Raw genomic sequence first — 16,357 nt, 5'->3', positions numbered from 1 at the left:
TTGGCACTCCGTCCAGGGTGTATCCTGCCTTGATGCCCGATGTTGCCTGAGATAGGCACAGGCTCCCCGTGACCCGAGGTAGTTCGGTTAAGCGGTAGAAAATGAATGAATGAATGAATGAATGTTCTCTACAGGCCACTGATCAAATCAGAGGGTGAAACTGCATCTAAATTCATTACTAAACCACTAGATGGTAGTGAAACCCAATTCAGTGGCTTGTGCTTGCACATCTGGATATGGTTAAAAACCCGGTGTAAATGTGCTTCAAAGTTTTGCTGTACCTCTCGCCACTGTGACATTTCAGAAGACAGTAAATGTGCAATCTGGTTAATCACAGTTCTGTGCTATATACTCTTTAAACAAAGGGATAATTGGAGAATTAAACCAGATAACATTGAATTAATTAAGGGTTCTTTCAAAAATATTGTCCTACACAGAAGCTAAAAGTGTTCACTATTGTTCTTTAATGTTGAAAGTGAAGGCAAAATTAGAGGCAAAATGAGCTGAATATATCTTTTATCCATCCATCCATCCATCCATCCATCCATCCATCCATCCATCAATTCTATCTTAAGTAACCACTTGATCACGGTGAAGCCTGATCCAGAGTCTCTATCCCAACATACTGTATAGTTTCAACTGCCTACTGACCTGTAAGACTGGGCTCCATGAAGCCACTTTGCTTCAGATATTCCAGCTCCACGCTCTCCTAAAACACACACACAGAAAAGCTACACTGTTATACAAGCATATTAATGCATAGCAAACCTTACAGTGATTAGTTCATATCTTTAAAGAAAACAATAAATGGAACAGCACATCAAATCCCAAATCGAATGCACGAGCCCGCAACTTCTTGGTCATCCCAAAACTGGCTGATTGGACTTCATGCAGCCTTATTACAGCACTGCTTTGGACATGCTCCCTCATTAGCACATGATATCTAGCAGCTGACCGTGACAGTGAGGCCCATCATAGTGTGCTCTGAGCTTATTGTTCAGACATGGATTTAACAGCTACAAGTATCCTAGATGTCAGGACACAGCTGTTATGATGTTTGTGTTAAGTGTGTGTTAATGCCACTCCTAGAGTGCGGCTGAAGCAGATGGCCATGTCAGCATGCCCAGTTTAGAGAAACAATAAAAGTGGTAATAAAATGTGCGCTTTTTAGTATAGCGCTCTCTCACTGGGTGTTGATAAGACAGAGAAATCTAAATACTTTCCAAAGACCTCAGTAATAGGGAATGTACTTCAATAAAAGCTGTCTTTTATTATAGAGTAGTGAGGAGGTGGAGACAGTGAGTGCTATGTTAGCAGTACAGTATACAGTATATGTCTAGGAATGTGTGGGGAGATGGTTTTGTCATCTGTGAGTAGTAAGATGTGCCACATCTGGGACTGCGTTCAGCGCTGTGCCAACATAAAGTGAAGAAAGTGTGCGTTTCTAAGAAAGAGTACGAAACAGACAGCCAGACAGACGATTGAGGCACATTTACGACTTAACTGTTAACTTTAAAAATCAATGACAATGATCACAAATCATGACAAGACAGCATTTTTTTTGCAGTTAGGGTTGATGCTTCTACATCCATTCAGGGTCGTGATAAATAGAAGATATCAAACAGTGCATGATGTTTTGTAATAAGAAAATGATCCATTACAGGGTGGTGTGATGTTTACCTCAAAGTGCTTTATATCTCATATACAGCACCAAGGCAATTTGCCAATGATTCTAGTTTGAATTGATTCATCAGTGACATTTACAGTACAGTTATGTTTAAAGTCATGGCATGTCCAATGTCTGTCTTGAAGAATTTCCGACAACAGAAAAGCTACTTACTGACAAAGCACCATCACCCTCATATTCTATAATTGCTAAATTGCTCCTTGCAGAAAGCTATCTGTATCAATCTAAATCAACAAACTATATCAATTATATGATTTCTTTGTTAAAGAACAATAACAACAACAGTCTCAGTCAAGGCTATTTTCATAGCTGCTGTTACAGAGATTGGATTGGAGAATGGGTTAACATGACTTCATCTTTCTTTAGGTCTACTCTCAAAAAGGTTTCCGTGTTAGATGATAGACCAGTGTAGGATTACACTGTATACTGTCCCCCTAGACCTTGATGACTTCTGTATAAGCGGTATACAGGCCCCCCTAGCCTTTTATTATCATTTTGCATAGCTGTGTTGTTGTACTGTATCTGTCCAAATTCATAAGTTAAAACCAACAATATACTAATAATTATGTATCCAATGAGAAACATAGCTAGCCAACATTTCTGTTCTTTAGAAAAGTTCTTTAGAACTTTGGAAAATAAAATTTGAATGTTTGTCTTTAACTTGGCCTTTCATTTTGTGTGACTTCTGTACAAAGTCATTGGTATCGGTGTGTATCATCAGTACAGATTTGAAAAAAGAAAATCCAGCGTATATTCATGAATTATGTATCCAAGAGGCTATAATGACAAATATTTTAGAACAGAACCTAAAGGAACACCAAAAACTGCACATTTAGGCTCTGAATAAACTAGTTTCTCACAAACTGGTAATGTTCTGTCAAGATAGATCTGAACAGCCAAACTTGACCATCCTTTAAAGCTTGTCCATTAAAATTTCATGGTCAACAGTATGTGATGCGGCACTCTTAACTACAGTGACGTATGAAGAAAAATAGAGTCTGACCTTGATTTAAACCTTTCTTATGGGCTTTTGAATCCAGCCGAGCTCATCTTACACTAACAAAAAGGAGCTTCTGTAGTCAGAGCTGATATGACAGGGCAATGACCTTTACTCGGGCATCCATATAAATGAAACCATACGTCTTCAGCTGCAGTGGCATCAAGTCACTATAAGTTCTTCAGAACTAAAATACAGCTTCGGGTCTAACAAACACTGACAGATGGTCCAGCATCGCTCCATTTTTTTTAATCAAAAAAGACATTAAAAAATAATACCTCGATTCACATGACTAATAAACAACAAAGGGAATTTTACCTGCAGCAACAGAACATCATTTTTCAGCACTTCACACTCTGCCGTAAGAACTGACCTGTCAATCAATCAAACAAGCAAACAATCAGAAGGAACAGAAACATAACATTCATTTTAACAAAGATGACAGATGTATTCTATAAGGATACGAAATGAAAACATTATTAAAAGATTAACATGCAATATTTCCACAGGTGTTGAAATGAAACCAATAGTTCACATTCCTTCTGTTTGCTACAGTAGTTCACATTTTTAATGCTTCTGTCTCATTATTGTGCTTCCTTTATTTTAATTTTCCTTTACTCTTAGATGCATTAAATTTATGTTTGGTTTAGACCTTTCTGCAAAGCCAAAAAGACGCAAAGCCTTTCTTTGTTATTTTTATAAAAAGAAGCAGGAAAGAGGCAAAATAAGGAGCTACTCTTTCCCTGTTACATAAACACTGTAGGCTCTTAATTTGCTTCCTTTCTTTAGGACTCGGGAATCTTACATATGCCTGGGTCTGCTATTCATTTGCTCACAAAGGGGGTTTCTGTTCTGGTGGACTGAACTGGCCCACTTCCTCTCCACGCTACACTACCCTCTCCCTTGACTTGTGTGCAGAAAATAGTGCAGGATGTTATTTGCTACACGTAAATGCATGACTTCATTCGGTTGACATCACCAAGGCACCCGAATGAATGCTTTTGCTTTAAAGGCGCATCATTGCTGATCATTATTAATTGCTTACAAGACCTCTCTGAGTTCAAGTCCAGCTGAGCTATCTGATGTCGTAAAGCATAACTGCAGTGGTTGTGTAGATGGTGGGAGTCTAGACAGGGAGTGCCATTGAAGGGGAAACAGAGGAGAGGGCGAACAGAGGGGAGTGCTTAGTCTTTAAATAGCACGTCTGCTCTGTGTTCACTGACGGGGAGAGCAGCTAAAGAAATCTCAGTGGAAGAACGTTCATTCCACAACATTTACCTCACTGGATCCAAATAGATTAAAGTAGGAGGCCACACCAAGTGATTTCTGTGTTTCTAAATACAAATCCCATGCATTAAAGTATTATTATATAAAGTACTGTGCAAACGTTTTAGGCAGGTGTGAAATGCTGTAAACAAAGAATGCTTTCAAAAATGGAAGTGTTAAACATTTATTTTTATAAATGAACAAAATGCAGTGAATGAACAAAAGAGAAATCTAAATCAAATCAATATTTGGTGTGACCTCCCTTTGCCTTCAAAACAGCAGCAATTCTTTTAGGTACACTTGCACACAGTTTTTGAAGGAACTCAGCTGGTAGGTTGTTCCAAACATCTTGGAGAACTAACCACAGATCTTCTGTGGATGTACTGTAGGCTTTCTCACATCCTTCTGTCTCTTCATGTAATCCCAGACACACTCGATGATGTTGAGATCAGGGCTCTGTGGGGGCCGTGCCATCACTTCATGCTGGTTTGAAGGCAAAAGGTAGTAACACCAAATATTGATTTGATTTAGATTTTTCTTTTGTTTGCTCACTTTGCATTTTGTAAATTGACAGAAATAAACACTCATTATTTATATTTCTGAAAGCATTCTTTGTTTACAGCATTTTTTCACACCTGCCTAAAACTTTTGCACAGTACTGTATGTCATCATGGTTGTTTGTAATATTACTTCACATAGTGTAGCATTATAGTGCTACAAGTGTGACCCTTTGTGCCACATCTGCTTGTGCTCTAAGTAATGAGAACCCAGGCACTGTTATGCACCTACCTCGAATGCTGTTATAACACCACCACAGTGAGCCTGGACCTGGACGACAAGGATGTGGTTGTAAACTAAGCTTTGTTCTACAATATAATGATGCTACAAAGATCTGTGTAATGGTGTAAAATGTAAACGTTTGTCTCCGCATGCTTTCCATACAAGGTTTGAGAAGCTTTTGCTTGACTTATGATTATAGGCTACTGTCTAGTGACCCAAAAATAGTCAACTGAAAAATAAAAATATCCAGTCATCCATTGGCTCATTTCAGGAAAAAAAAAAAAAGAGGAAGCTGCACATATTTTTCTATTTATTTTTATTGAGTGGAAACTTGTTCACTGTGTTGTGCATGCAATTTCTAATGTAGAGAAATTATCCCATCTCCAAATTTCTGTAACATGTGTTACAATGGAAATGCTTCTCTACATTATAGACGTACTGTCTGCATTTATACTGTGCTGTTTGCAGAATTTGCTAAAACAAACAAAAAAACAAGATATGGACTATTTTAAACTCCAATTTGACAACCTTGTCCTTAACTGCCCTATCTGCTGCTCTGACCAAGCACAAGACAGAGAAAACCAGTTTATTTATTTGCACTTGCTTCAGTTTCCATTTCTGACCATTTGATGCAATAATAGGTAAATAATGGAGCTAAATGAAGCAGTAAGCATGCAGCAAATCAGTTGAACATTGGCTTACATCTGTTAAATCATGTTTTTAATGGGTAGTCACTCAACACAGGCAATAAGTATTTCATTTAAAATGTACTGAGTTGTGACCGAGCACTTGCCCCTCTGATTAAAATAATGCCTGTCCTTCCGCAGTCTGTTGAATTATTTAGACCATTTTTACTTACCGTAGATGGGACACAACTTCGTTTATATGGGTGATGTTCAGTTTGTGCCACAGAGCTTGTATTTCTTCTTCAATGCTGGAGTGAGACGAAAGCCTTGAGCTTGACCTGATAAAAAAAATACATAATACACACTGAAACTAAAATATGAATTCGAAAATTTAGCTGCTGCTAAAACATATTGAACGCAGCATAGTCCAAAGGTCTACTATGTTCGACAAAACAAAGATCATTTTAAGTACTGTACTGAAACCTGTGTTCATGCTGTTTATTTATTTATTTTTATCCAACTTAATTATTTGAATTTATTTTAAAGTCTAATTGTTCAATGTTTTTATTGAACTTGTGTCATTGATGGACTGTATGAATTATGAGGTCAAATGTAAAGAAACAAATTACTCTGAAACACACTTGTGTTGTACATTCAATGATGTAATCGTGGTTGTAATAATAGGAAATATACAATACTTGCACAAAACTAACCTGCTGGACTCAGGTCTACTTGTTGGTGTTGTACATCCAATGCTGTCTGGACTTTGCTGTCTGTCTGTACTGAGGGCATAGTTCACCACTCGGGGACTGTACCGGGACATGACTTCAGCTCCATCTCTGCACAAACATAGGACAAGGAGCTTCAAATAGAAGTAGTGCAAAAGAGTAAAATTAAGTTCAATTGAATTCAATTTACCTGTATAACACTTTTAACAATTCACATCGTCTCAATGCAGCTTTACAGAAGTGTAGAAACAAAATAAGTTTTAAAATAAGGTTTAAAATTAAAGTTACTATTTATATCTAACGATTATCCCTAATGAGCAAGCCGGAGGTCGACGGTGGCAAGGAAAAACTCCCTGAGATGATATGAGGAAGAAACCTTGAGAAGAACCAGATTCAGAAGTGAACCTCATCCTCATTTGGGTGACACGGGACAGGAAATAATGTAAATGTAAATAATGTCCTTTCTACAACCGTTTGTAGTCAAATGGAATTAAGTAACCAAGAGCTTCTGAGGAACCTCACAGGTCAGCATCATTAATGGGTCCATTACAGACTTAACACTAATTCCATCCTGCCGAAGTCTTCAAATGTTCACTGATGAAGACCCGAGCACTGACATGTAAAAGGACCGTGAACACACACAGTATGAGGATTTTTTAAAATAACAATAATCTGTGTACACATCATTCATTTCATTGAGTTTACTTAGATTAGTGTTCTTACTCTGTGACCTAGTAAACCAGTAAACAAACAATACTCTGGATAACTGGCAAATGCTTTAAATGTAACTGTCTTAACAATAGATACAATTTCATTTGGAGTGTGCAGAGATGTACAACAATCAGCCATAGCATTCAAACCACTGACAGACAAATTGTTGTGTGGGAAGTAGGAAAAATTGGCCTAAGATCTGAGCAACTTTGACAAGGGCCAAATTATGATGGCTTATTGATGTGTGAGAAAAGTGAAGGCTAGCCTGTCTGGTCTGATGTGCTGGACAGACAAGTTTGATCTATGGAGGCCACACACTCACAGCTTACAGTATTGAAAGGATCTGCTGCTTGGTGCCAGATACCACGGTACACCTTCAGAGGTCTTGTGCAGTCCATGCTGCAACAGATCAGAGCTTTTCTGGGAACACAAGGGGAAACTATACAATAGTAGGCAGGAGGATTTAATGTTATGGCTGATTTGTGTACACTTCCAGTGATTCAGGACTGCTCTGTGGTCTGAAACAAGAAGTAATGCTTTTAGTTAAAGGATACTCACATTGGGCCTAAACATGTCCAGAAAAATTAAGTCATATATTACTATAAATATCTATTTATCTTCTTCTTCTTCTTTCGGCTTTTCCCTTCAGGGGTCGCCACAGCGAATCATCTCTCTCCACCTATCCCTATCTTCTGCATCCTCAACAATTGCACCCACTAGCTTCATATCCTCATTAATTACATCCATATACCTCCTCTTTGGCCTTCCTCTTTGCCTGCTGCCTGGCAGCTCCATGTCCAACATTCTCCTACCAATATACTCACCCTCCCTCCTCTGAACATGTCCAAACCATCTTAATCTGGCCTCCCTAACTTTGTCCCCACATGAGCTGTCCCTCTGATGTACTCGTTCCTAATCCTGTCCAACCTTGTCACTCCCAAAGAGAACCTCAACATCTTCAGCTCGGCTATATGATCTTAAAAAGTCATATCTTACACTGTGTAGAAACCTACAGTCACCAGTAAGACTGGTGTCCATAATTTAGCACATTTTTCACATCTGCAGTTTATGCATGTCTCCAAAATTCAGTTCTCAGTCTGAACACTCCCTTAATCTGCCCTGTTTTCTGTAGCTCTGTGCTGTAATCTTTAACTCCCCATGCTGTACTGACTCACAGACAGGAAGAAAAAGATAAAGAGGTTTCTTTCCTTTTCTTTTTGTCTGTGTTCCAGTGAGAAAGAGAGACAGAGAGAAAAACAGAGACTAAGTAGGGGGATTTGGAACTGGGCAGCAGGGGCATGTCTTTTATCCTTTGCCAATTCCAGAGCCATGAAATAAACCCAGCTGAACTGAAAGAGGAGTGTGGATGTGCATGTGTGTGTGTGTGTGTGTGTGTGTGTGTGTGTGTGTGTGTGTGTAATGATCAGAAAGCACAAGGCTGTGTGTTTGGGCATGCGTGAGGCACTATGATACCTTCTCATTAAGAAAGGTAGTCACAGAACCCACAAAAACTGTTTGTTTTTACACTGCTTCTGAAGAAATGTAAGCCCTTTATGGCAATTCACGGACACTTATCTGATTAATAGGTTTAGGACAGTTTAATCCAATTAGGTGACAGCTGTCAAATACTACTTTTGGCAGTTTCATTAAAAAGTGTCGTTAAATGACACACACCAAATGGACATAGGAACATGACTTAGTAACACGAATACAGATTAACAATAGACTCACAACTTAGTACTTGTACTTAATGCTAATATTGACATGAAAACCTCATCAAGGCTGCCTAAAGACCTGCAGAAACAGCAGTATTTGTGCATCAAAGCCTTGCAGAAACACTGAGGTAAAGTTTACAAAATGGTTGGAAAAGCAGTGAAGAAAAGTACTGGAAAAATGCTGAAAGATTTAAGAAGCTTTCAAAAATATTAAGTATTTATTCTAGCAGTTTTGATAGTTTTGAAGCAGTATTTTGGTATAAAATCAATTGTAAATAATGAGTTTAAAATTAAGTTACTATTTATATCTAACATTTATCCCTAATGTGTTTGTGCGACGATGAGAACAGAGTCTACATTGTGTACAGATCACATGCATAGATTGGAGAATAGTATAGAGCTGATCCCAGTGAGAGGATTCCTAATGCCTGTTTAAAAAAAAAAGAAAGAAAGAAAGAAAGATGGCACAGACACCAAATATTAATGCTTTTTTAGTTCATGGCAGTTGTGCATTCGCATTAAATAAGGACTCTTTCATTTCCTTTAGGCTAAAAAGGCTGTGACCGTTACAAAATAAAATATAGCATGAAAAAAAAGCACAGCTTTTGCAGGCTTTTAGGCTTGCTGCACTTGCTATTTTGCTTTCCTGGGGAGATTTAGGGAGCTTTGAGGGCCTACGCCGTTTGCAGTTCACACGGCCACGTTAAGGCGCTCAATCAATGGGCATTCAGTGTAAAGGGACAGGTGCAGCTCCACTGCCTTCACCCATAACAAATCACACACACAATGAGCGGAGGCTGACCACACAAGAGGGGAGGGAAGCTGGAGAAACCCAGGGAGAGAAAGAGGGGGAAAAATCCTGTCAGTCAGATCCTGTAAATCAGGCTCTTTTTAAAAGGTGAGCCCGCCTTTACAAAAGTGGCACAGAGTCAAATGTTTCCTGTTCCGTGCTGGGAAAAAGAACACAAGCCTGGAGCAAACCAATGGGCACAGATCCACACCCCACCTGAAAGCAGTTGACTTACAGTGTGAGACTAAATTATACAAGCAAAGAGAGAGAGAGAGAAAGAGAGAGAGACCAGGAATTACAAACAAAACAAACAGTGAGGCCATCGTATGATCTCCATCTGCTAGTGTCGACTTGTGCGATTTATTTCATCCCCACACGAAAGAGATCACAAATTACACTTTAAAACTCTTTGTAAACATCCGAAGTGCTCTCTGATTAAGTGCCTTACTGTTTGCTGTGCACCTGCTCCCAACAATGAGTTGTAGCTCACCAAATAAAGATTTAATGAACACTTTTCCGGATGCAGGTTAAGCTGTGAGCGGACCAAAAAGCCTATTAATCTACAGTTAGGCTTTAGCTATGTCTGGGAAACCAGCCGTCTAATTATAACTGTCAGTTTGTAGCTACAATGCAAAAGTGAAGTCAAGTGACATCTTACATCGATGCTTCAAAAAAAATTCTATAGGACTAACACATAAAACAGCTATTTAGAAGCGCTTTGGAAGGCACGGCATTCTTTCCACCATCCTTGCATTACTTGGATACGATCACTCCTTCTGTTGTATGAGTACCTGTAAATAACTTCTTTTAGAAAGAGTTAAACGGTCATCCGGACGCATTGTTGCGCTAAAAAGCGAGCCCACCCAAAGGCCCGCTATTTTGCAACATGGCATCTTCTACAATGGATGTAACCAGGCAACAAACTGACATGTTATCATAACATGCAATAAATTTAATAAGTAAACAAGGAGCGAACAATGCTTAAGAAATGCTTTGTTATACAATTAGTAGCAGCATAACTGAGGTGTCATTCTGTTTCAATTTGCCTACACACTCAAAGACTGGGTTAAATTCGGTCTCTGTTCTGTTCTGGTTTCGACTGGCTCCAACAAATACATGATTTAAAACCCTGCGTTCCTTCCTTTGGAGCTTTGTCCACATTTGACAAATTGGGGTCCTGACACTTACCCATACCTCAGAGACCAGTGAAGTCTCAACACATTTATCAGCACATTTATTTGTGAGGACAGTGAGCCTAAAGCCCAACTGAGAGCTGAAAAGAGTAATGAAGCCAGGATTAGAGTGCAAAGACTGATTCATTCACATGAAAGGCCTCGTGAATTTCACTGGTGTCCACTCCCTCTGTTATCTCAGACACCGATTTAAATTGATTCTTTGTAAAACGGCAGGATGTCTTAGTTCCTGTTTCAGTCACTTCTCCTGCCATGAGAATTTATTCTAATTTACCCTTTAGTTCAGGAGTTATGGAATTCTACTGACCGGTTGAGGTTTCCAATAGAAACGCTTACTGAGCACAACTGACTACTAAAACGGTTTTACTTTTTTGCGACTATAAATTTAAAGAATTGCTTCAGGCTGGATATGAAATTATAATTTGATCTTTTTTTTCAGTTTCACTAAAAGTATCACCTTCTACAAACCAGTCCAACCAGCATACAAGTGACACTGCTCCCAGTAGTACCCCCACACCCCTACACCCCCACACCATCACGAATAATGTAAAAACACTTTAATCATTTCTAAATCATAATATTTTCTCTAGTTTATAATCAGACTGTAAGCTATTATTATTAATATTATCATCATCATCATCATCATCATAATTATTATTATTATTATTATTATTATTATCTCATGTATATCTTTGCATATTTTTATAACAGATTAGAAAATTATTATTAAAACCTTGTAAATTTATTAAAATATACTCTTTATGTCTCTCTATAATATTGTTTTATAATTTAAAGACGCCTTGCCTTGATATTATCTCTGTCTTTTTCTATCTTATCTCTCTGAACAACCCCCAAAACAAATATGATTAAATAAATAAATATATATTTATAAATAAATAAATAAATAAAATAAATAAATATAATACTATAAAATAATATACCTGTTCTACAGAGTTAAGTGGGATCTTTATTATACACATTTTAGTAAAAAAAGAAAAAAAAAAAAAAAAAAAAAAAAAAAGGGGCACACTAGGATTTAACCCTTGATGCTAAGTGTATGTCTTGCCTATATTTTAACAACATCTCATACTGTACATGAATATATTTGTCCTTTCGCTAATTTTGAACATTTTAGCCCAAAAAGTGGATGAAGCACCGCTGGTCTGGTCTGATTTTTTATACTGATTTCAAAGCTGTTCTGTTTTCAAGTGTACTACCGCCTGGGAGGCTGAAGAAAAAAGTCTCAGCTTTTCAACTGAGAAAAACCAAAATGCACTATTCATATGTTCATTCATTCATTTCTCTTCAGTAGCACTTTTGTCCTGTCTTTGTGGCAAATGATCCAGTGCCTATCCTGGGTAAACTGGGAGCGAGGTAGGAATTAACTCTATGTATTTCAAAAACTCATTCACACCCTGTAGCCTATTCACCGACAAGCTTTTTGGTGTTGGGAGAAAGCTAAAGACCTGGAGAAAATGACTTCAAAAGCTTTTGCATGATTATTCAGCTTGGATTATTTGCAATTTGCTTTGTAGTTTAAACTCCTTGGTGAGTAATGTGGAAATGATACACAATAATATCCATAATAATTGCAAAGAACAAAGACTGTGTGATTGTTGCTGGATATTTCAGTGTGTGCCTTTGCTGTTTCCGTCTGATGATTCATATCTTTTGCTCTGTGCAATTGTTATGGATATTATCGTGTATAATTTCTTCTGCGTTACTTCTACTGATTATGAACATCACAGGACTTCTGGTGTGTTGGTAATCGTTGTTGTGGAGGGCCTTTCCTTCACATGTGTTTGGCTTTTTAATTTAACAGTGCTTCTGTGTGTTAGCGGTGATGATTCAGAGTGGAATTACTCCTCACCTGCCCAGTGTTGTGGCTCCCTGTCTCAAAGTAAGCAGCAGCAGCTGGAGCTCTGATCGCAGCAGCTCTTTAATAGCTGGAGGGTCAGCAAGAGAGAAATGGGGCATCTGGGATTTCCCATCATGCACCTCATGCCACATCTGCTCCCACATCTGAACCTATAGTGGGTCAACATGGGAAAACACAATATTCAGTACACATACACACAGACACACACACACCACACACACAAATACCAATAAAGATATGAATAAAGAGTGATTCTTTTTCTTTTCTCCTTATTGTTTTTATTTTTAGAGATAATAAAGGACTTATGTCAAATTTTGCTGCATTCAGTCTTGTTTCTCTATATATTGTGAGGTTTGTGAGTCATAATAGATACAGATATTTAATAAATAATGTAAGGCTTTACCTGATCTAGAATCAGACCCTGTCTACATGTCTTGCTAAGAGCCAAATGTCCAAACCTCAAGCACACATGAACCCCATGTCTATTGAAATGTACACAACGATGTTGAAACTCACCATGTCATCATATCATCATAAACTCATCATATCACATAAAACATTTCCCAGAACACCTGCAGAATTTTTTGGTGTTCATGCTTCCAGTAAATTTCCAGAGAACCTATTCCTGAAACTGTTCAGTTGGCTCATGGTAACACAACACCTTACAACCTTTCTTCATGTTACAAGATTCTACTTCATTAAAATCCTTCTGAAGGAATTTTATCAGCTGTCTACTTTGCTCCAAGTTTGCCATTTACGTTGATTGTCTCATTTTTTTTAAATTTCATCTCTGTACACTTTTGTACACTTAAATTTGTGACTCATAAATAAAACAATTTATGTTTAATAACTACTCTTTGATAACTACTTGTGAAATTTTAAAAGGCACTTGGGCAGATACACATATTTGATTTTGTTGAAAGTTAGCAGGTTCTTATTCTTGGTTAAACACAAACAAGAGAGAAATAAAATTAAAGGGAAAATTGTGATTTTAAATCCCAGGGTTATGAAAGAGCTTCTCTTGAATCCTTAAGTCCGTAAATCACATCTGCTCAAGTATATACTTGGATTTTGCGTGACTTGTCTGACAAATGAATACATGTAATGTACACAAATGCATTCCACACATTTAGGCCATGTGTGACAGAGCACCTCTGGGAGCTCTAAATTACCTTACAGTGACATGTAAAGCACCTCATGAGCTGGTTTGACTGATGCTGTGAACATGAAAACACACACACACGCATGCACACACAGAAAGCAGTATTGTGGAATATTCTTAGACTGACTGCAGACAGTCATGAATTTTGGCATTCAAATCCAGTATTTTTGGATTTACTGCTGAATTATTGTTTTTTTTTTAAAGTTCACGTGAAACTGACAGGTTCACTAGATTTGTGTCTAAACCACAAACTTCATGTGACAGAAAAGGTTCAACACAAAAAACTTTAGTAGGTTTAGTTTGGCTGTGTTCACCTAGTGTGAGAAATGCCAACGCAAACATTCACAGAGACCTACTAATTCATGTGTGTGACACATTTACAGAGGGTTTCGGGGTGAGGAAAAAAAAACACAGTTGGTAACATGCAGTCATATTAGGGCATTCCTTTATGAAAGAAAATTAAGTGTTTAATTAATTAATTTATTTATTTATCGAATTTATTTATTTCGGATAAGCGGTAGAAAATGAGAGTGAGTGAGTGAGTGAGTGAGTGAGCGAATTTATTTATTTATTTATTTGTTTGTTTGCTTATGTATTTATTGGGTGTGTGTGGAGGTTTGTATCATTTTCTCTTGTGATTTAGTGGCTAAGAGAAGTGGCTTACCTCACAGTAGGTAAAAAAAATTTGGGCATTCCATTATGAAAGAAGATTAAGTGTTTAATTAATTAATTAATTAATTTAATTTATTTGTTTGTTTGTTTGTTTGTTTGTTTGTTGGTTGGGGGGCACGGAGGCTTAGTGGTTAGCGCGTTCGCCTCACACCTCCAGGGTCGGGGTTCGATTCCCGCCTCCACCTTGTGTGTGTGGAGTTTGCATGTTCTCCCCGTGCCTCGGGGGTTTCCTCCGGGTACTCCGGTTTCCTCCCCCGGTCCAAAGACATGCATGGTAGGTTGATTGGCATCTCTGGAAAATTGTCCCTAGTGTGTGATTGTGTGAGTGAATGAGAGTGTGTGTGCCCTGCGATGGGTTGGCACTCCGTCCAGGGTGTATCCTGCCTTGATGCCCAATGATAGTTCGGTTAAGCGGTAGAAGATGAATGAATGAATGAATGTTTGTTTGTTTATTTTAATGAATTAATTAATCAACTAGTTAGTTAATTGGTTAATTAATTAATTAATTAATTACATTTACATTTACATTTATTATTTATTTATTTATTTATTTATTGGGTGTGTGTGGTGGTTTGTATCATTTTCTCTTGTGATTTAGTGTAAACTGAAGTCTGCCTTACCTCACAGTAGGTTTCTTTGTACATGTCTATGAGTGCATCCCCGATTATAGCCCTTATCTCAGGAAGCTCGGACTCTGGCACAAACTCCTTTATCAGGCTCCATACACTCTGCTGCCGCTGGAAAGGTTCCATTAAGCCACCGGCATCATTTATTTAACACTATTATGTTCCCACTGTATAAAGATATATATAATAAAAGTGGCGAGAAAATGAGTCAGTAAAAACTTAGCTGTTCAGAATACAATGAAACGTACAATACTATAAAGTTATATATATATAAAACAATATACACATTAGCGTATATTTTACCTGGTTAAAACTTTGTTTTCTGTATTTGTAGTAACACTATTAAATACCTGCTTTAGTTAGCTTGACTTTTAGCCAATTCCCTCTCCGCTTCCTGTACCATGTAAACAATGCGTTGCTAGGAGACAAACTATCGCGGGATTACAGCTACACTCGAGAACTGGTGCAATTACATGGGGGAAAAAGTGCACACTCTGTTTTTATACTTCATCCTCGTTGTTATGCACGGATCATCTTAGAATATATAGTAGTTTTAATAGTTATATTTTTTAAATGACCGAAAATTCAATCATATATAATTTCTCTAAAGGAATATCACTGTTTAAGCCTCATTAAACTACTGCGATGACGTCATAACTACAATCATTCGGGCCATTAGCTGGAACACAGAACAGATCAGTTATGTATTCATGGTGTGAAAATTATAGATAAAATTATGTTTAATAACTTTTATGTAAAAAAAAAAAAACTTATGTAGAAGTATATTATTGCCTGAATGCAAACCTTTTTGGAACTCTTATGTATAATCAGATTGAATGGAGAGAGTTCTGGAGTTTACCTAGTAAACACTGCCTCACCAATAAAGTTAAAGAAATTACATATAAGGTTATTCATTTATTTATCCAGCGAGACAAGTAGTCTCAAGATTTTTAAGAGACATGGAGACTACATGCATCTTTTGTCATTCAGAAGAAGAATCCATAAAACACTTGTTTTTTTAAATGTGTATTTACTCAAATTTGGAAAAGATATATTTTTGTTATCTAAAAATAAGATTTTGGAGCGAGATTTGTTGATTAACTTAATGTATGGAAAATATCACATACACAATGAAATGGAATAATAATAATAAACTTAACATTATATTATTTAAAATTGAACTTGAGCATCATAATCAGGCCCTAAAAGATGCAAGAAATAAAAAAATAAAAAAATAAGCGAGACGGATGTATAGAATTTTTTAATCCTTTTCTTTTTGGAACACTGTGTTTTTGTTTTTTTGTTTGTTTCTTCTTTCTTTCTGTTGTTTCATTTGATGCTATTATGAATGTAATACATAATAGTTGAACACACTTTGATCCTCTGTAAGTATATTTTTATTGTTCTTGTTATGCAATAAAAACATCATTAAGCCATAAACCATCAGGAATATCAGATTTGAATATGATTTTTTTTTAAAGATCAGGAATGATCTAGTGAAACATGTTTCCTGATCCAGAAAATG

General features: G+C 37.2%; 1 protein-coding gene across 1 annotated transcript; it reads right to left on the bottom strand.

The window, feature by feature from the left end:
* Positions 1-643: 643 nt before the first annotated feature.
* On the bottom strand, positions 644-15,222 carry ccdc24 (coiled-coil domain containing 24). The gene is made up of 7 exons (XM_060873607.1): positions 15,136-15,222; positions 14,827-14,999; positions 12,364-12,521; positions 6,070-6,195; positions 5,590-5,694; positions 3,003-3,057; positions 644-709 (listed from the first exon to the last, which is right to left on the bottom strand). Exons 2-7 carry the CDS (start codon positions 14,956-14,958, stop codon positions 644-646), a joined length of 642 nt encoding a protein of 213 aa, XP_060729590.1. The 5' UTR covers positions 14,959-14,999; positions 15,136-15,222.
* Between the last annotated feature and the right edge of the window lie 1,135 nt (positions 15,223-16,357).

Source organism: Tachysurus vachellii, chromosome 7 (genome assembly GCF_030014155.1).
Source record: "Tachysurus vachellii isolate PV-2020 chromosome 7, HZAU_Pvac_v1, whole genome shotgun sequence".
Lineage (NCBI taxonomy): Eukaryota > Metazoa > Chordata > Actinopteri > Siluriformes > Bagridae > Tachysurus > Tachysurus vachellii.
The sequence above is the reverse complement of the archived record's forward strand: the minus strand, read 5'-3'. Positions and strand labels throughout refer to the sequence as shown.

Coding starts and splice junctions, on each gene's coding strand:
- ccdc24 (XM_060873607.1), bottom strand. CDS start 14,958: ATGGAACCTTTCCAGCGGCAGCAGAGTGTATGGAGCCTGATAAAGGAG. Junction 5,695..6,069: donor AGTAGACCTGAGTCCAGCAG/GTTAGTTTTGTG, acceptor TTTTTTTATCAG/GTCAAGCTCAAGGCTTTCGT. Junction 710..3,002: donor ATGATGTTCTGTTGCTGCAG/GTAAAATTCCCT, acceptor TGTGTGTTTTAG/GAGAGCGTGGAGCTGGAATA.